General features: G+C 36.8%; 1 protein-coding gene across 1 annotated transcript in view; it reads left to right on the plus strand.

The window, feature by feature from the left end:
• The window catches only part of SESN3 (sestrin 3), a 71591-nt gene that overhangs the window by 34238 nt on the left and 10390 nt on the right, over positions 1-26963 (plus strand). Inside the window, exons 2-8 of the mRNA XM_049889500.1 lie at positions 6183-6248; positions 8690-8887; positions 10723-10905; positions 16748-16984; positions 17747-17921; positions 24675-24793; positions 25284-25474. Of these exons, the coding sequence (XP_049745457.1) occupies positions 6183-6248; positions 8690-8887; positions 10723-10905; positions 16748-16984; positions 17747-17921; positions 24675-24793; positions 25284-25474 (1169 nt within the window). The remainder of the gene's footprint in view (positions 1-6182; positions 6249-8689; positions 8888-10722; positions 10906-16747; positions 16985-17746; positions 17922-24674; positions 24794-25283; positions 25475-26963) is intronic.

A 26963-nucleotide genomic window follows, 5' to 3' on the forward strand; every position in this document is an offset into this window, starting at 1 on the left:
TGTTGAACAGATTTTTTAATCTCTTCCTAAGTGTCTCTATAGAAGATTATCACTCATTTTACTTTTAATATTCTCCTCTCTTATAGAAAGGAACAAATAGCTTTTATATTTTTAATGGATAGGATTTACATAGTTTTTGATTTTCCATTTTCTAGTAAAATAAAGAAAAGTAAAAATTAAATTTAATAATTTATCTTAAAAGTATGTAGTAGGTCAAAATGCAGCAGTTAATTCTCTTTGGCAGTCAGCCTTATACAGGCAAGTACTTTTCTGATGACTTCTTAAGACTTATAATTTTAAGAGTTCCAGACTTCCAAGTATCTTAAGTTCCTATTGGGATTAATTTATGTAAAGTGATCTAGTGAATTTCTTGGCTGTTAAGTAACAAAGTAAGCTGTTTTCTCAATATAATTCATCTTTATCCTGTCGGTGCTTTGTTTTCCAGCAGATATTCATGACTTATTAGGCATAATCTCCACTGATGAATTTCAGCCATAACGTCTTACAGCTATAGTAACATATCTGAAAAAAAGAAGCCTTCCTTAATGTAGCACTTTTGATGTCACAACCCTTGTAAATAATCTCTTAGAATATGTAGAACTGACACATAGAAAGAATGAGTTTCTATTTTATTCTTTCATGATTGAAATTATAGGACTTTATGAAAACAGTTTAAGCAAGTTCTGTGACTGTTGTCTAAGACCTTTGAAAATAAGTCACAATTAAATTTACTACCGTTTAAAATTTCTTGGATACTCTTAAGTCCCTTTTTATTTTTTAACACTAGAAGAGAATTTTTTTTCTTCTTTTTAGTGATTTGAAAGCTGTCAGTCCAGTAAGACTATGAAGAATGATATCGTCACACTTTTCTGCAACTGTACTTAATTTGTTGGTTTTGTTATTTTCCCAGTCTTGACATTCAGATAAGTGTTTCATTCCTGTGAAGTTACCTTTATACATATTTATTATACTTAAATTCAATCCTGAATTTTTAGTCATTTTATATCTTTGCTTAATCTCAATAGTTGAAATCAGGGCTGAACAATGCCATACCATAGAACCTTCAGTGATAATAAAAATATTCTAGATTTGCACCATCTAGCATGGTACCCACTAGGCACATGTGTCTGTGAAGCAGTTGAAATGTAGCTCGTACAGCCAAGGAACTGAATTTTCAATTTTATTTAATGTTAATTTAAATTTAAATAGCTACATGTGGCTAGTGGCCACTATTTTGTACTGTGCAGCTAAAGAAACTCAAGGACGTGTTTTTGGGTTTTCACAGAAACTAAGCAAGACTCTTTGGCACTTAATAAAGAGAGGAAAACATGGCAATATTTTCCTTAAAATTAGTGTAGCTACAGATTATTATCACTTGTAACATAAATTGCTTGAAATTTTCTATTGAAGTAGCATCTGTTGAGAAAATACACCTAGTGTATATATATAGAGAGAGAGAACCCTGGTGGTGCAGTGGTTAAGTGCTTGGCTGCTAACCAAAAGGTCGACAGTTTAAACCCACCAGTGGCTCCACAGGAGAAAGATGTGGCAGAATGCTCCTGTAAAGATTTACAACCATGGAAACCCTATGGGGCAGTTGTACCCTATCCTACAGAATTGCTATGAGTCAGAATCACTCAAGACGGCAGCGGGTTTGGCTTCTTTGGTTTAATATATACACACACATACGCACACACGGAAAAATTGGTAGAATAAAAATACTTTATTTTGTATTGTGCTTTGCATTTTTTGCAATATCTTTTTAATGTGTTATTTCCCTGGATCCTCCCAACAAAGGGGGAGAGCTAAGGCCTAGAACTGACTCTATTTTCATTTGTGAGTGGAAAATATTTCTGAGTGTGAGAGAAATTCTTATGGCTGAGAAGGGGCTGTGGAAAGGATAACATAAAGATTTTGCAATCTTGCAATAAATCTGGAGGTAGCGATTATAGGACTTGGCAACTCTGAGTGTAGGCTTCTAGGATGAGACTAATGAGGATAAGATTATTCTGAGATCTGAGCCAGGGTGACTGGTGTGTGTTTGGCATAGATTACTTTTTAAAATACTGATTTCGAAGGTGCAAATGTTATATCCAAATGATACTGCAGGCAGTTCAAAATGACCCAAAGTTGAATTGAAGCATAGAGAAGAGCTAAAATCACTAGATATAAACGGAGTGAGTTGCATAGCTTACTCATTTTCATATTTCATTCCCTTTTTTTTCCTCTCTCACTTGCCTTTTCCTGTACCAGTATAGTAACTATAACAAGCTAAGTAGAATTTTATTAGTATAAAGAATATGTAAGTCATGGAAGAGAACTCTCACTTGAGTGAATGAATGTTTATGAAGACAGAAGTGGAGGAAATGCCTAGGAAAAGTAAAGTGGTTGAAGGTATAAGTGGATTGGGGTGGTTCAGTGTATGGAAGCTGAGCAAGGGGAGCTTTGCACAGAGAGAAGTAGACCTGAATTGTGCAGGTTGGTGAGAAGGCGAGGGGCTACATAGGAACAATCTCCATTGTGGTTGGAAGAGTATGCTTGCATAAAAAGTTCTTGATAGTTTTCTGGTGACCGAAGGTGAGCATAAATTAGGACTAGAGTCCATGGAATGTACTGATTTTTTTTTTTTTCCTGACTTGCCCCTATCTGGGTTCACTCCTAACTTGGTTTAGAATGTTTCTACAATTAAGCTAAAATGCTTGGTTCTGGAATTAAGTAGGTATGACCATCAAACCAATAACTCTGCAGAGCAGTTCCTAACATTTCAAAAATGCATCAAATTGCTTGAAGATATGATTAAAAAAAATCAGATGAAGAGCCTAGAGCAGCACCATACATTAGAACTTTCTACCGTGGCGGATAGAAATGTTGCACTGTCTATTGTGGTACCTATAGCCACACGCGGCTTTTGAGCACTTGAAAAGTAGTGGTGTAACTGAGAACTGAATCTTTACATTTATTTACTTTTAATTAAATCTAGCCACATGCAATCGATGGCTGCCATATCCGGTAGCACAGATCTAGAGTCGTCAGAAAAGTTAATTGGGGTATGAAGGAAGCGGGAACTTGGCCCTTGCACATTTTGGATTTGGAAGAAAAGCTGAGGAAAGGTATTACAATTTGACCAGAATTCCAATTTGTGGTTTTAAAATGAATCTCTTGCTTGGTTAGAGTGCTCTCCTCTCTCTTCTGTGTTTGATCTTACCAACATAGGAATATATAGACATAGAAATAGGTGGAAAAATTAAAAACTTTCAGAGTTAAGTGAGTCTGAAGTAGAATTTATGCACTGCCTTGATCATTTGAAAAATTTTGTTTCTTACCTTAATATAAATAGGAAAAGCAGCCAACTCAGGCAGTAGTGGAGTCCTTACCTGAAAAGATGTTCCTTATACAGCCCAGGACCTAGGCTGATCTTTTCAATAGCGGTGCCATTTTAAAAGTGTAACTGAGGAAGGACACATGATGGAAAAACTTTAAACAGTGTTAGTTTTCCCTTCTTTTCAATGCATAAACAACCTTTTTGGATCAGGCCACGTCATTTCTCTCTTGGGCTGTTACAGCAGCTTTCTGCTGTTTTTTCTGTCCTGTGCCCAGGGGTCTACATCACTCCCAGAGTTGTGCCATTAAAAACACTGATCTGACCCACATCTCTGATTAAGAACACTTTTTGTTCAATAAGCACACAGTAAAAAAGTTTCAAAAAATTTTTTGAGATGCTGTTTTTCACTTTTGGAATTAATGGGTTAAACTAACATTTTTTTAGTGATGAAAATAAAATTAGTAAAACATTTTTATTAGTGTATCGGCAGTATGCACTAAGACCCTGCTTCTGGGAATCTTTGTAAAGAACCTGTTCTAAATACCACAAAATCTTTTTAATCAAAGATGCTTATCATAGAATTACAATAGTGAAATTTTTGTATAATCTAAATGTTCAACAATAAGAAAATGACTAGGTAAATGATAATTGCTAAAATGATGTCTTTTTACACCACTCTGTGTATGAGCCTGCTGTGATGTATATCATATGCTATAGTTAGTTATATGCATTTCTACCAATCTAATCCTTATTTGTGTCCCGCTGTGCCTATCACATTGTAAGTGTTCAGTGAAGAAAGAGAGAGGAAGAAAGAGAAAGACTGACCCAGAGAGATCAGACCATGGTTAGGCTTTGCTTTCTCTAGTGAATCCATTGAAACTCTTAGAAGCAGGTATCTGTTGATGCCTGCCCTGCTGTGTTTCTGTTGTTTACTCTCCATCTCTGTGTCTGAGTGATGTTTTGCTTCTTTTCTCTTGATAAATTACATTACTTTTGTGTAATTCTAGTACATGGTCCTGAAAAAGAATTACTCTCAACTCTGTGTAGGTAGATCTTTTGCATTAAGCCATGGAGGGGCTTCTGATCAGCTGCTGTGTTGACTGGTTGGGGCTTGGTCAGGTTAGCTGTGGCCAGGAGACAGGATCATTTGGAGTAAATGTTGCCATCTTTGGGTGAGAAACCACCTAAATCTACCTCCTCAGTTCAGAAGTTTCCTCAGGAGGGCTTCCCATCCAAAAAACAATTGCCATCGAGCCGATTCCGGCTCACCGTGACCCTATACGACAGAGTAGAGCTGCTCCGTAGGGTTTCCAAGAAGCAGCTGGTAGATTTGAACTGCTGACCTTTTGGTTAGCAGCTGAGCTCTTTAACCACTGTGCCATATACCTAAAAGCTTAATTTGCTATTCCTTAATAGACACACATTTTTTAATTTTCCTACTCAGTCTTTATAAACCATGGCATAGTCCCCATTTTTATTTAATGGCTTTGGAGGTCTTCTTTTGTAGAGCTTTAGATTATTACTTTTTTCATAAAAAATGAAGTGACCATTTCCTCCATCTCATCTCCTGGCTAAGAAGGTGTTGAAAGCATGAGACCCTCTCTCTGACTATTCCTAAGCAAGCCTATAGAGGAGGAAGCTATTTCATAATTGGAATTTTTATGGCTTATGGATCCAAACCAAACCAAACCAAACCCAGTGCTGTTGAGTCGATTCTGACTCATAGCGACCCTATAGGGCAGAGTAGAACTGCCCCATAGAGTTTCCAAGGAGCACCTGGCGGATTCGAACTGCTGTCCCTTTGGTTAGCAGCTGTAGCACTTAACCGCTACACCACCAGGGTTTCCTTGGTGTATAGATAATTATACTTAAATGAAGACACCAAAATATTTTTCAATTAAAAAACTATTTAACAAAAAACTTAAAAAAATGGCACTCAAATATACCATCAACAATCTACCAGTTTTTATACTAATAGAATAACAAGTAGAGAAACAAGAATTGCTGTATTTGCTGTTGTTTAAATTAATATTTACTTCTCCAACTTTTATATTTTTGTTAAAGGGTTTAAACTTTATATTAGATGTGGTTATTCCGATTTTATCCAGATAAAAACCATATGCCAGGTAAATTGTTTTAGGGAGTTGCATATAATCCTCCTTGAATTTAACCTTCCCTTTAACTTCCAAATCAATGTCTTATAGTGTATTAGCGCACTGCTACCAAAAAAAAAAAAAAAAAAACCTGTTGCTGTCGAGTCGATTTCTACTCATAGTTATCCTGTAGGACAGAGAACTGTCCCATAGGATTTCCAAAGAGCAGCTGGTGGATTCGAACTGCTGACCTTTGGTGAACAGCCAAGCTCTTAACCACTGTGCCACCAGGGCAATTATGGAGGTTAATGGCTTTCAGTCATGTCAAATATGGGCTGAAAATCTGTGGTGTTGTATAATATTATTGAGGGAAATGACATTTTGGGGAACCTACCATGAAACCCTGGTGGTGTAGTGGTTAAGTGCTACAACTGCCAACCAAAAGGTCAGTAGTTCGAATCTGTAAGGTGCTCCTTGGAAACTCTATGGGGCCGTTCTACTCTGTCCTATAGGGTCGCTATGAGTCGGAATCGACTCGATGGCACTGGGTTTGGTTTTTGGTTTACTATGAGCCCAGCACTGTGGTAGGAGTTTGACCCGTTATCTCATCTATGCTGTGATCCTGTGGCTTTTCTTCCTTCTGAGACCCGACACTTACTCTGGTTTCACATAATTCTATTTATTTTAGTATGTTAGCAATAAATGTGCACCAATATAACTTTTTAAATAATCATTATTAATACATAAAACTTTTCTTTTATAAACAGGATAAAAGAATCAGAGCGTCTCAACCCTTGACACGAGGACCAAGTGCCTTTATTCCAGAGAAGGAAGTAAGTTTATCTGTTTTAAAATACATAAAGCATGGTAAAGAATAACCTAATTGTATCAAAGAATATCATCATTTTTAAAACAGAAGTGAAAAAGTGTTTTGCTCTTGAGTTTCTTATTCATATGTCAGAAACCCACAGAGATATTTTCTTTTCAGCTTCACTTAAAAGCTTGAGTGTATAATAATCTGTCTTATTATTTAAAGTTAGGTAGTACTCTGAGATTAGAAAAATATAAATTTAACCGTCTTTGATTTCAAATATAACTTTTCTGAGCAAAGCTACTGAGAGCAGTAAAATTTAATGTTAACCTGAAAGTTAAAGTTTTTAAATGGTCACTCTTTTCGTGGTGATTATAGGTTACGTAAATGTTGAGAAAAGAAATTTTGAAATAAAACAGTAAGTTCCCCAAGTAAGCCTATTAAATAAAGTGTAATATTACATCACTAGTAGTTACTCTCTTCACTTTGTTCTAAATTTTTTGTTGGATAGGATGTCATGAGATCTCCAATACAATTTGGCACCCTTTTGTAGGAATGGAAACCCTGGTGGCGTAGTGGTTAAGAGCTATGGCTGCTAACCAAGAGGTCAGCAGTTTGAATCCACCAGGTGCTCCTTGGAAACCATATGTGGCAGTTCTACTTTGTCCGATAGGGTCGCTATGAGTCGCAGTCGACTCGACGGCAATGGGTTTTTGTAGGAATGAGGAATCAAGTTGGTAAATGCAAGGAAAGGGGTCGGAAGATGACACAAAGGAGATTATAATCAATAAAAGATTTATGAGTATTTTTCGAGCATATATCTGTATGCAAGATCACAGCAATGTACAGCACCTTCTAGATTCCTAGATGCCTCTCAGATATGTTTGGGCTAAGTAAAGGCTAAAAACCGTGCTTCAAGGAGCTATTAGCTCATTTGAATAGAGTTATCATGTGTACTGATTGACTATTTACTGCAAAGCGATCATTTATCTTAAAGCACCAGGATTATTCCTATATTGTTTTGAAATTAGTTAACAAATATTAACAGAGCACCTTCTATGTGCCAGCCATAAAAAAAAGGGTCTGGTAGAATTAGAATAATGCATGCCAGATCACTGCCAGAGTCAGCATTTCCTTCATCTTCATTTCACTTTTTTAGTTACCTTACCATTTAAAGGAAATCCAAAATAGTAGCATTGTTTTGGGAGCTCAGTCACAACAGCTGATCTCAGTGGTGACAATACATTAAAGAAATGGCTGTGCTTATGCCTATTTCTCTCATATAACTGGGTGTTGCTCTTCGTGGAGTGATTGCCTAATACATACCTCAAGAGTTACTGAAATACAGTTATCTTCACAGTTTATATTTGAAGATAATCTGGATTGCAGAATCCACCACTGTTTTCAGGATCTGTTGCATCATAAGAATCTATTAATGTGTTTTAGGCATCCAGCTAGACAAAAGAAAATTCTGCTAAGGGAAACAAAATAACAACAACAAATATTCTCTCCCTAACTACATGTGCTTCATCCAGATCCTGTTATATTTTTAACTATCATCTTTGGTCCCGATAGTAGAAAAAAAGAGGGGAAATGAACAAATGAAATCTATTCTTGGCTTTATAATGAGCTGAAGTAAAATATGGAAATATGCATCTTAAAAAAAAAAAATGCATCTTATGTCCATTAATTCCCACAGAGCTGAGTCTTTCTACAAGATGCTAATAAGCTCTTAACACCTTCAGAGCCAATTTTTGGTGTGATGCCCACAAACTGTCATTGTGCATAACAGGATATATAAAAAATCTGCTTTTGAGAAAACTCCTTTGATTTTCTAGGATGGAGGTTGTCCATTTTAATAACTCAACTTGTTTCTGGTGATTAATATGATAAGCTCAAAATAGGAATGATAGTATTCTAGCATCTTTATTAATTTTTCAATTAACACTTTCCTACAAATTATCTTTTTTCTTTCCACCCCAGAAAGACTTCAGAAAGCTTTTTTTCTCTTAACGTTGAATGACAAAAACAGGCAAAGGATCATACTGAAAATATTTGTCTAAAGATAATGTGATTAATTATCTTGATAGACTGCTGAGATAAAGTTGTATGTAGTCAAATGGCACTAGTGTAAAAAAAACCACAAATTAGTATGACAATGGCCGGGCAAGTAAGCCCTGAAAATCTGCCTGTATGCCTGGCAAAACAGATGGAAGCTTCCTTTCTCCAATTTCATAGCTATGTGTAGAATGTTTGATAATTTGACATTTGTTGTTTAATAAATTGTGGTATCAAAGCCAAAAATGAATAGTGTTCTCTTTTTTTGTTGCTGTATCTAGTATGAGCAACTGCATAATTTCAGTGTCTGTTAATATCAAAAGAACATTCATTTGCTTCAATAGTGGCATAATTTATGTAAACCAAGGCTGTGTTTACTACTCAGTAATCATTCTGTTTTATAAGGTTGTCCAAGCAAACACAGTAGATGAACGTACTAACTTTCTTGTGGAAGAATACTCTACATCCGGTCGTCTGGACAACATCACACAGGTCATGAGTTTACACACTCAGTACCTGGAGTCTTTCTTGAGGAGCCAGTTTTACATGTTGCGCATGGATGGTCCCCTTCCTCTACCATACAGGCACTATATCGCAATCATGGTAGGTGCTTGTTTTCTTATTTTTTCCAATTTTCGTATCGCATCTTTCTCCCTTCTAAAATTGTGTGTGTCTGTGTGTCGAGCCAGGTCTAATTTCATGCAAGTAAGAATTGAAGAAGCCAGTGGCCTTTTGGCGTAAAACCACTTAATGTGCTGAATGTTTCTCATTTAATTTTTAGTAAACACATTTTCCATATTTGTTCTCTTATGATTAGAGATGCTGGTAGGGTCCAAAATAATATCCCACAAGTGTGTATTTGCTCTTGATGTCTTATTTTTATTATTAATTAAAAACAGATTGTGGCATTTTACTTAGTCATATTGCACATGAAGAATATCCCTAATTTGGCCAAATAAGAGGAAAGTATCAGTCAGCTCTAATGGAGAATCTGGATAAGAGAAGAATCCTTGAGTCAAACATAACACTTCTAAGAATAGTACTTGTTAAAAACTAGTTAATGTTAATGTTGGGAAGAGGGAAAAAGAGTCAAACATAACACTTCTAAGAATAGTACTTGTTAAAAACTAGTTAATGTTAATGTTGGGAAGAGGGAGAGAACTGTAAACTGGGGTGATACCCACCAAGAACGAGAAAGGTAGAAAGAAACAGTGCTACATTTGGGCTGTTACTGGTGAAAAAGATCAAAGAGAGCATAATGGGAGTGCTATGTATTTGGAGAGGCTAGGGAAATAGCTGGGCTGGCAGAGCTAGCAGAGCTGGCCAGGAGTTAGCAGGTTAGTTTTTACGCAGTCTGCTTTGAATGTCTTTTTATGCTCTCACTGAAATTTTAAATAGAAAAAAGTCTGGGCAGCATCCCGTATTTCACTGAATAATGAACTTGACTAAGACTATAATTTTACTTTTGATGAGAATAAGGCTGAAAGAAGACTTAGAATGACCACAAACTAAGAGAGAAACAGGATGTAGAGAATAGGAAGAATAAAATCATACCGTTTTACCGAGAAGCAGCCCTGAAGAAAGGAGAGGTCAAAACTGTGCTGCATGGATTTACCAAGTTGTCAGCTTCAAGGCTGATTCTGACTGCATAGGAAGGAAAAGGGTCAGTGAGGTTCAGTTTCATCTTAATAGAGTAATATGCACAGATATGACTAGAATCACAGTTGTCCTAAAGGGGATAAGAAAAGTACCCAAATTAATATGAATTCTATATTAGTAATGAGGCTTTATTATGCTTTAAACAAAATAAAGTAGATATCATTTACCATAATGAAAAACGCACATGTATTTCCTTAGCAAAGTTAGGTGGTGGGCTCTGAGCTGACCTACACTAACTTCCGGATGAGGGACCGATTGGCTTCATTGATGATTATTTGCTTGTATACATACCAGCTTCGTGTATTCATTCGAGAAATCTATTATAGCATTGCAATGGAAATTTTTCAAAGGGAATTCTTTTTTTTTTTAATTAATTTTTATTGTGCATTAAGTGAAAGCTTACAAATCAGGTCAGTCTCTCATACAAAAATTTACATGCACTTTGCCATACACTCCTAACTGGTCTCCCTCTAGTGAGATAGCACAGTACTTCCCTCCGCTCTCTCTCCTCGTGTCCACTCAGGTAGCTTCTAGCCCCCCTCTGCCCTCTCATCTCCCCTCCAGACAGGAGATGCCAACATAGTCTCATGTGTCCACTTGATCCAAGAAGCTCATTCTTCACTAGTATCATTTTCCATCCTCAAAGGGGATTCTTAAAGAAAGAAAAAACAAACAAGCAATTGGCTATAAAAATTATTAACTCAATCTGAATTATTTGTTTAGAAACTGGAATAAGACTATACCATGATTGTTTTATCAACGGACTCTTTGCGTTTTAGGCTGCAGCTAGACATCAGTGCTCTTACTTAATAAACATGCATGTGGATGAATTTCTAAAGACCGGAGGTATGGCTGAGTGGTTGAATGGTTTGGAGTATATACCACAAAGACTGAAAAACCTTAATGAAATAAATAAGCTGCTAGCACACCGGCCCTGGCTGATCACAAAAGAGCACATTCAGGTACTGTGTTTTTTTTTTTTGAAATCAAGGGAAGTTTCCTAATGATTCTAACTAAGAGTTCATTTTTTTAGTTAGGTGTTTTGCTTAAGATTTAATTTTAAACCGTTGCATGTTAAGAACTTGAAAAATAACAAAGTATATTAATGTATGTTGTTGTTATTAGGTGCCATCGAGTTGCTTCTGACTCATAGTCACCCTGTGTACAGCAAAACGAAACACTGCCCAGTCCTGCACCATCCTCACAATCGTTGCTATGGTTGAGCCCATTGTTGCACCCACTGTGTCAATCCATCTCATGAAGGGACTTCCTCATTTTCACTGACCCTCTACTTTACCAAGCATGTGTAGAAAAGATAAATTTAGAAAGTGGGCTTAATTTAAGTACAAAATGAATCATCTCTTTAAATAATCAGTATTTAGCTTGTACAAGTACTTTGGTGAGTGGCTATGGGAAAAGTTGATCTCTATTTTTAAGCAGTGGGTAGAACAAAGAAAGGACACTAGCATACCTGATGCCTAGGTTCTAGTCTCTACTCTGTTCCTCACAAGTTTGTGACCTTTAGTAATTGAACTGCTATGGGCCTCAGTTTCCTACTCTGAAGTGAGGGGACTGGATTATATGAGCTCTAAACTGTTTTCTAGTTCTAACGTTTCATAATTTTAAGATTCTCAAAAAATGATTTTGCAAATAAAAAGGGACCTGCTAGCTGTTGTGAATCTATAAGTACCTTTAAAAAGAGCTTAGGTGAGAAGTAGACTTGTGATTAGCTAGAGCGCTTGCACTTTAAAAGGAACTTTGAAAGGAACTTCCATCAAAGCCCTACAGGATGAGGTAATGATGCTTAGCACTGTACTTGGCACATGGCAAATATTCAATAAATAATAGCTATGATCTAAGCTGGGACCCTGGATGGCACAGATGTTCCAGTCTACGCTAACCAAAAGGTTGGTGATTCAAGCCCGCCAAGCTCCTCTTCGGAAGAGAGGCCTGATGATCTGCTTCTATAGAAGACTACAGCCTGGAAAACCCTAAGGAGCAGTTCTATTCTGTAACACACGGGCTCCCCATGAATCGACACAACATGGTCTAAGTTATCATCAGTGGAAGCCTTCCTTATTTAAAACCTCTGCTTCTGATGCATAGAAATGTCCTTGTTTTTTTGATCCCCTTACTAGACTACGTACTTGTTAGTTAGTTGCCCTGTTATTTGATGAAATTTAGCTTTTATAAATCTCTGTAAATTTTGTAAATCTTTATGGATCTCTGATTTTGGTTATTATCTGGAAATCTGTGAAGCCCAGTACTGCCTTGAGGATTATATACGCTTTATAATCTTTCCACTGGATAAAGGAATCAATCATTGTTTTTGTTTTGTGGGTTGATTACTTTGTGCCAGATACCTTGGTGGTCCAAAGAAGATAAAGACCCTACCGTTAGATTCCTAGGAGTCGAGGGAGAGGAAAGGCAGGGGAGTAAAGATAGTGAGCACAGCACAATAGTGCTGTAAGAGTTGTATGAATAAAGAGAATGGCATCACAAAGTTGTCAGTGGGAGTAAGAGAAGCTTTCATGGTAGAGATAACATTCGAGTTATGTCTTGAAGAATAAGTGGGAGTTTTCGAGTAAAGGAGGGCATTCCAGATAATGAACAGAGTACACAATTTTATGACATGCCGGGAGAGTGGCTAACAGCTTGGAATTACTGAAGGTATGGAATGTTAACGTAAGGTGGTGATGGGAAAAGAGAAGAATTAGGATAATATTGTATAACCTAATGAATATTGTATTAAGGAATTCACATTTATCCTCAGAAAATTACGGTCTCCAGAGCTGCGTGTTATGGTACCCCAGTGGGTACATAAAATAATCCTTCAAAATATTAGAGAAGATATATGTGTGTGTGTATGCATGTTCTTATATCCTCCTTTTAAAATTTCTGTGTTTGAGTGTTTCATAGTATTACTACAGTACATGTATTCTATATAAAATATATATTAATTTATAATTGCCCCTCCAGTTGTTTCTGCTGAAAGTATATATATATATATATATATATAATCAAAAGAGTTTGAGATCATTATGAGAGAGAATCAAGAATCATTAAAGGCTCTTGAGAAGAGTCATGACATGAGCTTATTTTGTGATATGGAAGGTAAATTACAAATATAACAGGCTAGAAGCAGACGATAAGCCAGTCATAAAAGAGTTGCATAGCCCACCTAAGAGATGATTTAAAAAAAAAAAAGCAAAGGGGAGGTAAAGGACGAATCAGATACTTGGGATCATTCTGCATGAGAATAAGCAGGACTCAGTGACTGGCAAAATGTGAGGATGGAGAAGGGGGTGGGAGAGAGAATGACACTAAGGTTTCTACCTTGGTGACTAGGCAAAAGGCAATGTAGTGAGCCAAGATAGGATACAATCGGGCCTGAGAACAGAAGATTATGGCTCCAGGTTGTGATGTCCAGTTACTGAAGGTCCGAATACAGGTCTGTAGCTCAAGATATCATTAATATGATATGCAAGTAAAATTTTGCTGAAGATCATTCAAAAGTGATTACAGCAGTGTATCAACAGGGAACTGCCAAAAATTCAAGCCAGATTCAGAAAAGGACATGGAACGGGGGACATCATTGCTGATGTTGGATGGATCTTGGCTGAAAGCAGAGAATGCCAGAAAGAGGTTTAAAAAAAAAAAAAAAAAATTGCCATCAAGTCGATTCCAACTCATAGTGAACCTATAAAGAGGTTTACCTGTGTTTTATTGACTATGCAAAGGCATTCGACTGTGTGGATCATAATAAATTATGGATAACATTGCAAAGAATAGGAATTCCAGAACACTTAATTGTGCTCGTAAGGAACCTGTACACAGACCAAGAGGCAGTCCTTCAAACAGAGCAAGAGGATACTGTGTGGCTTAAAATCCAGAAGGGTGTACATCAAGGTTGTATCCATCAGGGTTGTATCCTTTCACATTCTTATTCAGCCTGTATGCTGAGCAAATAATTCAAGATGCTGGGCTATATGAATACAGCAGCAGGATTGGTGGAAGACTCATTCACAACCTGCAAAATGCAGATGACACAACCTTGCTTGCTGAAAGTGAAGAGGACTTGAAGCACTTACTGATGAAGATCAAAGACTACAGCCTTCAGTATGGATTGCACCTCAACATAAAGAAAACAAAAATCTTCACAACGGGATCAATAAACAAAACCATGATAAATGGAGAAAAGATTGACATTGTCAAGAATTTCATTTTACTTGGATCCACAATGAATATCCACAGAAGCAGCAGTCAGGAAATCAAACAACGTATTGCTTTGGACAAATCTGCTGCAAAGACCTCTTTAAAGTGTTCAAAATCAAAGATGTCACTTTGAGGACTAAGGCATGCCTGACTTACGCCATGATATTTTCAATCATCTCATATGCATGCAAAAGCTGGACAACGAATAAGGGAGACCAAAGAAGAGTTGATGCCTTTGAATTACAGTGCTGACGAAGAGTATTGAATATACCATGGACTGCCAGAAGAATGAACAAGCTTGTCTTGGGAGAAATACAGCCAGAGTGTTCCTTGGAAGTGAGGATGGCGAGACTTCATCTCATATACTTTGGACAAGTTATCAGGAGGGACCAGTCCCTGGAGAAAGACATCATGCTTGATAAAGTAGAGGGTCAGCGAAAAAGAGGAAGACCGTGGACAAGATGGATCGACATATAGTGCCTGCCACAATGATGGAAGTGTAACGACAATTGCAAGAGTGGTGAAGGACCAGGCAGTGTTTTGTTCTGTTGTACATATGGTCACTGAGTCGATTTCAACTTGACGGCACCTACAGCACCTAAAAACAACAGCAACAGCTCAAGATAAAGGATGGACTGGACATAAAATTGGATAGTTATTGATAGACAAGCAAAGGTCAGGGTGAAGAAATGAGTGAGTGATCTATCCATGGAGATATTGTACAAGGAAAGAAGATTATTAATAGAATAAAGTAAGCCAACCTTTTGGAGGCAAGCAGAAGAAGAGGCTATGAGAGATGAAGAAAGATCCATCCCAGGGTCAGAAAGGTATCCCCCCAAAATGTGGACTTGCTGAGGTCAGAGAAGATAAATTTCAAGAAGGGAAGAAGTGAGGAACAGTGTAAATTCTGCAGAGACAAAATAGGAAAAGGACTCAAAATACTGGGGAAGTCAGAACGATTTGACCAAGGCAAAGTCATAGAAGCTTCATAGACACATCCATACTCTCCAAGGAACTGAATTACTGGGCTGAGGTCTGGGGACCATGTCTTGGGGGACATCTAGCTCAACTGACATACAGTAGTTTATAAAGAAAATGTTCTGTATCCTACTTTGGTGAATAGCATCTGGGGTCTTAAAAGCTTGTGAGTGGCTATCTAAGATACTTTACTGGTCCCACCCTGTCTAGAGCAAGGAAGAATGAAGAAAGCCAAAGACACAAGGAAAAAATTAGTCCAAAGGACTAATGGACAACAAGTACCACAGCCTCCACCAGACTAAGTCCAGCACAACTAGATGGTGCCCAGTTACCACCACTGACTGCTCTGACAGGGATCACAATAGAGGATCCCAGACAGAGCTGGAGAAAAATGTAGACCAAAATTCTAACTCACCGAAAAAGACCAGATTTACTGGTCTGAGAGAGACTGGAGAAACTCTGAGAGTATGGCCCTGGACATTCAGTACCGAAGTAACTCCTGAGGTTCACCCCTCAGCCAAAGATTAGACAGGCCCATAAAACAATAATACAAGTAGTTCAGCCATGTATATAAGACTAAATGGGCACATTAGCCCAGGGGCAAGGATAAGAAGGCAGGAGGGGACAGGAAATCTGGACGAATGGAAACGGGAAACCCAAGGTCCAGAAGGGTAAGGTGTTGACAAGTTGCAGGGTTGGCAGCCAGTGTTATAAAACAATGTGTATTGTTTAATGAGAAACTAATTTGCTCTGTAAACCTTCATCTAAAGCACAATTAAAAAAAAAAAATTGGTAAGGGTCGCCCGTGGTGGACAGGTTTCAGTTGAGCTTGGTTCCGTTGTACGTAAGATCACTATGAGTCAGAACCAACTTGACAGTACCTAAGAACAACAACAGAGGCCCTAAAAGAACTGATTTAGCCATTGGAGGTCATATGTGACATTAATGAATGTAACTTCAGGAGTTTGGCTGGAAGGGAAACCAGATTATAATGAAAAGAAGTGGGAATGAATGTGAGGTAAGAAATTAGAGATGATGAGTGATTAGTATCCTGTCAGGTTTAATGAGATTGGCGAAGACATTGGAAAGCTCTATGGCAGTTTTATCAAAAGTCATAAAATCCCATATAAGAAAGTGCTTTGAAATTTTATGTTCTTTTTCAAATGTGGGGTGGAATCCTACAGTTTCTATTATCTGCTGCAGTGTTTTTCTCCATCAGAGAGAATATCTAAAATTTAACCAAAGCTTGACTTACTAAATTGGATTTTTATGTGATCTTATGAAACAAAGTTTCCAAAAAACCTTAAATATTGAATGAATGGTTTTGCCAGATGTTCTATGATTCTTTCAAGTATCTTATTAAACTAGCAGAATATGTAAAAATGCAATTAAGAAAGCCGCACGTAATTTTGTTGTTAGATTTATGATTCGAATGCAGCATTGTTTAACCAAAGCCCTATCTTTAATGTATGAAACATTTTTAAAAGGGAGTTTTAAGTTTTACTACTATAAGTGGGTATATGAAATTTGGTAGATTTTCCATGCTTTTTAACATTCCTTTATAGCATTCTGTGATTTTCACATTTACTCTTACATGCTTTCTCATTTCAGAAACTTGTCAAAACTGGAGAAAATAATTGGTCTCTGCCAGAACTGGTACATGCCGTGGTCCTGCTGGCACATTATCATGCCTTGGCAAGCTTTGTTTTTGGTAGTGGCATCAATCCAGAGAGAGGCCCAGAAATCTCCAATGGATTCAGGCTAATATCAGTGAACAATTTCTGCGTCTGTGATCTTGCCAATGACAACAACATAGAGAATGCGTCCCTTACAGGCAGCAACTTTGGGGTTTGTTTTACTGACTTTTCTAAAACTATGTTTTCTTTACTATTTTTGCTTTCTAAAAGGAATTTATTCTCTAATTAAAAGGATATTATATACTTGAACTATTTTTGCATAAATTTTTTATTACGGTCCAAAAATGTATATCAAAACATTTACCATTTCAACATTTTTTTACATGTACAAATCAGTGTGTGTAATTTTTATTACTGTAAAAATTTAACTGGTACCAGAAGTTCTGGTTTGTCTTAGAGACTTTTATAGCAAATGGATATTGCAAATTATATAGACCGAAACCATGATGCATTCTAGTGGTCACAGGCTTTTAATGTTATACCCTTTGAACAGCAAATCCCAGAATGATGTATTCATGTCTGCAGGACACTGGAACAACCAATAGAAAATATATTTTTATGACAGTAGAAAGTAGAAAACTTGAGGCTGCATAATTTTCTTGAAAACAATAACATAATTTAATATATACCAAGTATTATTATTTTTTTTATTATACTTTTAGATTGCATGTATCTGCACTAATCAGTTACTTTTTAAATTTCAGTATTTACAACTGAAGCAAAAACATTGCCCTTCTAAAAATGTTTGAATCTGCCTTGTGATTTTATTTGAAATTGGTGGAAAACCCACTTAAGAACATAATAGCTGTGTCCCTTCCACTGTACATAATAAAAATGATGTTGGGAAATGGAGACATTTACTAGAACAGTTTTAAATGATAATAACACCCAACATAATCTTACCTGGTTACAGATTGTCGATTCACTAAGTGAGCTGGAGGCCTTAATGGAAAGGATGAAAAGGCTTCAGGAAGAAAGGGAAGATGAAGAGGCATCTCAGGAAGAAATGACCACTCGTTTTGAGACGGAGAAGAAAGAAAGCCTGTTTGTGGTTTCTGGAGATACTTTTCATTCTTTTCCTCACTCAGGTGGTTATTTGTACTGTCTTTGCATTCTGTTCGTTCTTAAAGCCCTGACAGAACAAACTGCAGTATTTTCCAGGTGTATATGTAGAAATGATGCTACTTCTCTCTTCCTTTTATTGAGCTCCCCTCTTCTCCCTTGACCTACTGCTGCTGCTCCCCTTCCTAGGCTGGTGCGTCTCTGAATGTATCTCACATCCAGTTCAGAGGAACTTCCAGCTTCGTGCTTAATTCACACAGTCATACTCTATCCATGGTAGAATGCTATTCAAAGCAGACCAATTGCTTATAAAGTTAGATACCAATATTTAATCTATCCTACTTTTGTAATTTTTTAATAGATACAATAATTTTTTTTTTTTTTGGCTTTAACAAAGAGAAATTTATTCTCTCACAGTCTAGTAGGCTACGAATCCAAATTCAGGATGTCAGCTCCAGGGGAAGGCTTTCTCTCTTTTTCAGCTCTGGAGGAAGGTCCTTGCCCTCAATCTTGCCCTGGTCAAGGAACTTCTCAGGCCAGGGACCCTGGGTCCAAAGGACGCGCTCTACTCCTGGTGCTGCATTCTTGGTGGCATGAGGTTCCCATCTCTCTGCTTGTTTCCCTTTCCTTTTTTTTTTTTTTTAATTAATTTTTATTAAGCTTCAAGTGAACATTTACCATTCCAATCAGTCTGTCACATGTAGGTTTACATACATCTTACTCCCTTCTCCCACTTGCTCTCCCCCTATTGAGTCAGCCCTTACAGTCTCTCGTTTCGTGCCAATTTTGCCATCTTCCCTCTCTCTCTATCTTCCTATCCCCCCTCCAGTCAAGAGTTGCCAACACACTCTCCAGTGTCAAACAGAAAAAATACTAAACTCCAGGCAATTTCTCACTAATTCAATACATGCTTTAAATAATATTAATTAGACTATACAAATTAGTCAATACAGCATCCCCGTTTACATGCATGTGTGATTCTATGGTTATGTGTGTATATAAAATATCTTTTCTTTTCTTCAGAGTTCAGAGAGGCAGAGGGATTATTCTCACACCACTGCTTTTCCACATTAGTTCTAAAATTACGTTGCACTTGGATTTGTGTTTCTTTAGAGAAACCTTTCTTATTTTTATTTTTATTGTGCTTAAAGTGAAAGTTTACAAATCAAGTCAGTCTCTCATACAAAAATTTATATACATCTTGCTATGTACTCTAGTTGGTCCCCTGCAATGAGACAGCACACTCCTTCTCTCTCCCTGTATTCCCTGTGTCCATTCAGCCAGCTTCTGTCCCCCTGTTCCTTCTCACCTCCCTTCCAGACAGGACCTGCCCACATAGTCTCATGTGCCTACTTGAGCCAAGAAGCTCACTGCTCACCAGTATCATTTTCTATCTTATAATCCAGTCCAATCCCTGTCTGAAGAGTTGGCTTTGGAAATGTTTCCTGTCTTGGGCTAACAAAAGGTCTAGGGATCATGGCCTCTGGAGTCCTTCTAGTCTCAGTCAGACCATTAAGTCTGGTCTTTTTACAAGAATTTGAGATCTGCATCCCACTGCTGGAGAAATCTTTCTTTGAAACTTTAGTAAAATAAATTATTTTAGGCCATTTTCCTAGGTTGAATTTGGAGAAATTCATTCTGTATTACAAGCTGGGATTGTTCTGTTTTTGCCCTAATCTAAAAAACATATTTTTTTCCTAATACTCTTATATATTTTTAAATATGGAGGTAACTTTTCAATCATAACTGAAAAATATATTGAATACCACATAGTAGTTCATGTTAGTAAAATAGCATAGATTCAGTAAAAAGCTTAAACTCTTCAAAAGTCATCAATCTACATAAGATTTCTTTTCAAATAGGATTTCATTGGTTTAAAAGAAGGCTTCAAAATTGCTATTTTAAGGCTGGTCAGTCTTGTAAATTCTGAGGGTAATTGTATTGGCCATAACTTGTTTGGCAACGCTAAATATAGCATTGATTAATACCTCTTAGAAACTTTACCTGAAAGAACAAGGACTCCTTTTATCATTTTCCCTGTGTATCTTATTACAAAAGATTTTAATTACCAAATTGGGTATATTAAGTAACAGTTTTTGTTTTTAATTCATTAAAAAAATACTATAACTGCAAGTCAGAGCTTCTAATCAGCAGGATATCCCAAATAAAGAAACTTGGTGTTAGTTATTGGTGTAATATTCATTCTACAAACATTTATCGAGTAATAGTCTCAGCACTGTGGTATGTACGAAAGTTTTAAGTCTAAATAAAACATGATTCCTGCTCTCAGTGAGCTCTTAGGCTAGTGGTAGAGAAATAAGTAATTGCAATACACAGCAGAACGGTAAAGGTTTGTGAGAATAGAAGAAGGCCCTGAACCCAGCCCTGGTGAGGGAGGGATTTGGGCAAAAGGGAGCCTAGAGGAAGACTCCTGGAGCTGGTTGGCTCTAAGCTAAATCTTACAGAGTGAGAGGAAGCCAGGGGGGCTGAGGAGGTAGTAACCAGCCTCCCAACCTGAGCGAAGGCATGACAGTACGGAAAAGGTTTTGTGTGCAGGACAAGTGGTTCTGTGTTGTGAGAACATAAATCATGAGGTGAAGAGTAAGTGAAAACTGCTTAAGTAGACAGGGACCTAACCTTAAGCAACATGTAGCCTGCCATATTTTGCACATTTTAAGTTTAGATGTCTGTAAAACATCCAGTCTGGAGGTGTCTAGCACAGAGCATCCCAAATTTTAATATGCATGTGGGTCACCTGGGGGAGTTTGTTGAGATGCAGCTTCTGATTAAGTTAGTCTAGGGTCAGCCTGAGCAGCCACATTTCTGCCAAGCCACCAAGTGATGCTAGTACTGCTGGTCTGCAAACCACACGTGTGTAGCTGGAGTTTAGCAGAAAGTCTGAAGATCAGGGGAGGGGCTTATGATCAAGATATCTTTTTGGAAGTTATCAGCATGTAACTGGGAGTTAAAATCAAAAGAGTTGATTGTAAAAACATCCAGAGAGAACAAGTGAAGTAAGGACAAAAAAGCCAGCCTTTGGTGAACTAAACCACTATTTAAAAATATAAATACTTTATTAAGGTTGGAAATATCTACTTGCTTTTAGTCATTTTTAAAAACTTCTTTAAGACTAGTAGCGTTTCAAGGATACAAATGTTTTATTTCTTTTAGGTTTTTTGAAATATTGAATATTTATTATGAATCCCAGTTTCTACCTTCGAAAATGGATTGTGACTCACAAGCCTTGGACCCTAGCCAAAAATCATGTTCTAATTTTAACAGAAGAGACTGTATCATGTTTAAATCATTCAAGGAAATAAAATTATTTCATTATATATTTGTTTTTACTCTTCATCACTCCAAGTACTTAATTTGCTGGCCGCACGAAGATAATATAGAAAAATTACTTAGTACAGTGGTTGACTGAATCATTTTTATACATTTACCATGTTTTGTGATCGAAATAGGAATTTTGTCCTAGAAAAATTTTTTTTCTTGATTTGATCAGTGTAATAAAGCATTCCAGATCCCAAATTTCTCATAGGGATCCTAAAAATAGTTTTTCAAGTCTTATGAAGAAAATAAATGTTTGAAGTGTTCACAGATAGTATTCTACAGGTTGGTAAAAGGTTAACTAGCTTTTTTTGTTTTTCCTTTTTTAAGTTAGAAAGGTATTCCATTAGTGTAAGATAGATTTTTTTTTTCCTGTATCATGTTAGTATCTACCTCTTAGGGGGCAGAAGAGTGCACATAAAATACAAAATGCTATTTCCTTTGAGTCCAGATTTTGAAATATTTGTTAGGATAAAATTAGAGTTTTAGTGTTGTTGACCAAAGTACCAATTTTAACTTCTTAAAATAAATTTAGAAAAAAATTTGTGGATTGAGGGACTTCTGTACCTTTCTTTCTGTGGACAGAATATTTAAAAAAAACAAAACTTGATGGACCCATAATTTTAAAATTGGAAGATGTAGATTTTCCCTAGAATAAATTCCCTTTTATTTGGTTGGTTCCTTTTTTACAGTTCATTGAAAGATGTCCAAAAGTCATGTGACAACCTGAAAATGTTATATGAGCAGGACAAAAAAATAACATCAAAGTAAAAGGAACGAGCTATGTAATGGTCAACTCCAAAATCGCCAGTTAGCAAATAAAAGCACCTGGTTTTACAGCATAGCAAACGATCTGTTCCAGGGAGAGACTGTCTTACAGAGTGTAGCCATCACTCACGGTTCTTTGTCTGATTTTGCTTTGCAGCGCACAAAACTCCTAGTTTTCATAGCAGCCTTCAGGATTGCTACCACATTTTTTTTTTTTTTTTTTTTGCTTATTTCTTTTGGTTACTGTATGATGGACTGAATTAAAGTATAACCTATTTTATAAGTATTAAGAGATAATGAATTGAAGAAGCAATTTTTCAAAGTGTTTTTCTTTAACTGAGTAGAATACTAAAATACAAGAAGAAAACAAAATTGGCTGTGGGGTTAAGCTAGGAATAAGCCTGAGATTTCTTTTCAGAAAACTGAAGTCAAAAGCTTCACGTCAATTTAAGTAGTTTATTATTTAGAAGTTTTCCACATTTTCTTAAACTAATTCATGTTGTGATTCTTACTGACAATGGTATTAGTAACTTATAGTCAGTTTACTTCTTAAGTAGATTTTTCTTTTTGTATTAATGAAGCAAATAAAGAAAAAAATAGATGTTAAGTGCATAGCATAGTACCTGTTGAGTAGCACAGTCTCAGTACCGTGTTTACTTTATACATAGTATAATTTTTTGTTTTAACTTTTATCAAAGTATTACATACATACACAAAAGGGCATATATCTTAAAGTACAAAGCTCAATTAATTTTCACAAACTGAACCCTGTGATGTGTAACTCAACAAATGATAGTCTCTTATGTGTAATAAAGAAGTTAGGTAAGAATTTTAAGGAGATACATCCAAAGTGGGCACTTGATCTTTCCTGCAGTTTTCAAGCAGCCCAATTAGGCAGCAACTTAAGGAAAGGTAAAAACTTGTAAGAAAAGAATACTTACTACTAGGATTTACATGAAACAGCAAAAACAGAATATAATAAAGTACTGCTAAGTCTACCAGTTTTTGCAGATGAATTAATTTAATTGCCCTTGGTTTTTAAGCCTCTCAAGACTTTGTCAAGTTAAGAATTATAGTTTTTATTATGCCATAAAATTGCATTATTAAGAAAATACTGTTCCTTGCACAAAGGGAGCTGATTTTTTTCTTTTATTTTGAAGAATATATGTTTATTTTCTAAAGTAAATGGTAGTAAGTAAAACTTGTTCAGTCCCTTTTAGTGGTTGAATCAGAAAAAACAAAGAATAGACCCCCTGGGTAGCCTAAACAGTTAAGTACTCTACTACTAGCCAGAAGGTTGACAATTCGAACCCACCCAGTGGTGCCTCAGAAGACAGCCCTGGCAGTCTGCTTCCAAAAGTTCAAAGCCTTAAAAATCCTATGGAACTGTTCTGCTCTGCATGCATGGAGTTGTTATGAGTCAGGACCAGTGTGACGGCAACTGACAGCAACAACAAAAATTTAAAAACAGGAGCATTATCTTTAACCCAAATTAATATGCATTGGCATTTAAAAATTTTCAGAGGGGACTTTTTAGTAGTATCAAATATGCAGAAGTCATCTGATGTTTTAAAATATTATAGTCTTACTATCTTCCTGAATGCCACTTTGATAGTATTATACGTACAGTCTCAGAAGTACATTGTTTATATGTAGTGTACATGTCTTCAAGTGTAAAGCTCAATGAATTTTCAAAAACTGAACCCTCATGGGTAATTAGCACACAGGTTAATTAAGATAATAATCCAAAAAGCGAAAAAACCAAACCTGTTGCCATCGAGTTGATTTTTACTCGTGGCAACCCTATAGGACAGAGTAGAACTGCCCCATAGAGTTTCCAAGCAGTGCCTGGTGGATTCAAACTGTTGACCTTTTAGTTAGCAGCCGTAGCACTTAACCACTATGTTACCAGGGTTTCCAAGATAATAATAGCAGCACCCAAAAGCTCACCCTCCTTCCTGTCATGCTCCCTTCCAAGTCCTCCCTATGTGCCTCTTTTTAAGGTAAAAAAGAACTGTATTGAATCTTTTTACTGTGAATATACCCAGCTAAAGTGCCAGCTAACTTATGACAGTCTTTCTGAAAATTAAACTCAGTTAAGGTGGGCTTTCATCTTTATCTTTACCAGTATTTGGTAATGAAATTGCATTCATATGTCAGCAATAGATATTTTATATGAGTTTAAGCCATGGTGCAGTGGTTTTAAGAGCTACAGCTGCTAACCAGAAGGTTGGCAGTTCAAATCCACCGGCCACTCCTTGGAAATTCTGTGGGGCAGTTCTACTCTGTCCTATAGGGTCGCTGTGAGTCGGAATCCACTCAACAGTAATGGGTTTGGTTTATCAATATTGTAGGAGTCCCTGTGTGGTGCATATAGTTACATGCTCCACTGTTAATTAGAAAATTAGAGATTTGAGGCCATCCAGAGGCACCTTGGAAGAAAGACCTGGCAATCTACTTCCAAATAATCAGCCACTGAAAACACTGTGGAACACAACTCTACTGTGATACACATGGGGTCACCATAGTCGGAGTAGATTCTACAGCAACTCATTAATTACTGTCATAATTTCAGAAATGCCATGGAGAAGCTAAAAAGTGGGAAAAATTAAGTTTAGTTTTGTTGTCTTAACTATGTACTGTTTCCTTAACACTAGATTGTTCGCTGTTGTCCTTAGATTTTGCAGATGACATGATTGTAACATCTGACGTCTCCCGGTATATTGAAGACCCTGGTTTTGGGTATGAGGATTTTGCCAGAAGAGGGGAAGAGCATTTGCCAACATTCCGAGCTCAGGTATAAGACGTGTTTAATTCAGAGAAACTACAGGATAAATACTACCATTTTAACTGTTAAACGTAAAACACCCTAGAAAACAGCCACATAGTGATGTGACTCCTAGAGAGGGTATAGTTTTAATTAAGATAGACTCCTTTGCGTGTTTCAGATGACCTGCTCACTGTCCATGTCACTGAGTCAGTTTGGCCGTACAGGGATATTCTGAGATCTCCTGGGGTCCTTGCACATCAGGGCACAGTGTGTTTAGTACCTGACCACAGGAGGTGGCCAGAGTTCATCACTAACATGCAAGCTCTGGGCCCCATTGAAGAAACATGATGGCACTCCACTCAGCAGACTGACATGAAAAGCTCTTACTAAAGCTGCAAACCTAGAATGTAGATTTGAAATATCCTCACTTACTAGCTTCAGTAGTTAATTTTAACAAAAACACAGAGTTTAAATGGAGAATGCCCATTTTGCAACTGGATGAATTTTATTCTTTTAGGACTATACTTGGGAAAATCACGGGTTCTCCCTGGTGAACAGACTTTATTCTGACATCGGACATCTTCTTGATGAAAAGTTTCGGATGGTCTACAATCTCACCTATAACACTATGGCCAGCCACGAGGATGTTGACACAGCCATGCTGCGCAGAGCTTTATTTAACTATGTTCACTGTATGTTTGGAATCAGGTATGTTCGTTGTGGAGATATATTTCTAAAAGAAAATTCTAACATGAATCTTACCTCTTAACATGGGAGTATACAAGTCGGGAGAAAATATTACAGATGGACTTGTGATTGAAAAAAAAAATGTATTCCGTTTTGTGGAAAAGTATTATTCTTTGTTAAATGTTGTGGCTCTTAATATTGATGCATGTATAAATACAGTAGTAAGAGTTTAATAAGGAGGGGAGAAAGCGCGAGTAATCATACCAGATAGATAGAATCCTTCCTGGAAGAATAGGTCAGTTGAAACGCATATATTGTGTTCCTTTAGATCATGGTTATAAACGCTAGTTTGTTTTTTAGTTTATTTTTGAAGGGATGGTAAATTAGAGTATAAGTAAAACTGGAATAGATTCTGCCCTGAAAGCTTGCCATGCATTATTGTCATGTAAGAACACTGAAACAAAACATATCAATCGATATACATTAATGGCCTTTAACTTTAGAAAATTAGCACTGAAAGGACAGTGAGTAGAAGAGTGAATGAGACCTAATGGTCTAATTAGGAAAGCTCTTTGTGGATAAGGTGCCTTTTTGAGCTGGACTTTTTCAAGGCTTTTATGAAGATAAATTTGCAGAAAGAAAATTTCCAGTTGTGATACATTCAGCTTGACTGTTTACTCCATCCTTTCTATTTATAGAATGGAATTAGAATTCAAGTTTTTGAGCAGAATGCTATCTATGGATTTTAAATGAATAAATCCAAAATTTCCTGACAAATCAGTTAACAATGGACCATTCTCTCTTAAAAACACTTGTGATGATACATAACAACTATGTTCTTGGCTATATATCATCCTAGATAATAGGTTATCACAGCATCATCACATTTTAAAACACATGTATGTTATACCTACCCAAGAAAAATATAAACATTAATTGCAATTAATATGTATTGTATGCAAGACAATAAATAACAAATACCGTGGTGGTTGTATTTATCTGTTGGATGCTACTAAATAAAGCTTATGTAAAATTCTCAAAGTACTTTTCTAAACTAACAATAAGCATTACACTTAAAATTTTTTAAATTAACTGAAAAAATAGACAAGAAGCTCCACAGTCTCCCAACAGCAAGTTTACCCACCTACCGGCGTCTATGCCCATTGACTGGGCTACCTCTTCTGTTTTCATGGCGGAGCCGTCTGTGCTCCTCTCCACCTGTGCACAAAACCCCATCTCCTCTCATCTCTTAAAGAACTCTCTTCTAGCAACTCTCCCCCCTTTCTTGTGCATGCTCAGCTTTACGCTCTTTATTTGATCTTTCTCATCAGTGTATAAGCATGCTGTTATTTCTCCCATCTTTTAAAAAAAAATCCTGTCTTCATCCTTCCGTTTTCCTCTGGCTACTACCCCTTTTACCTGCTCCTGTGCACAGCAAATCCCTTTGAAAACCAGTTTGAATATTTACTGCCACCATTTTCTCGTCTTCTGCTCTCTCTTGAGTCTGCTG

The sequence above is a fragment of the Elephas maximus genome, chromosome 7 (assembly GCF_024166365.1).
Source record: "Elephas maximus indicus isolate mEleMax1 chromosome 7, mEleMax1 primary haplotype, whole genome shotgun sequence".
Taxonomy (NCBI): Eukaryota; Metazoa; Chordata; class Mammalia; order Proboscidea; family Elephantidae; genus Elephas; species Elephas maximus.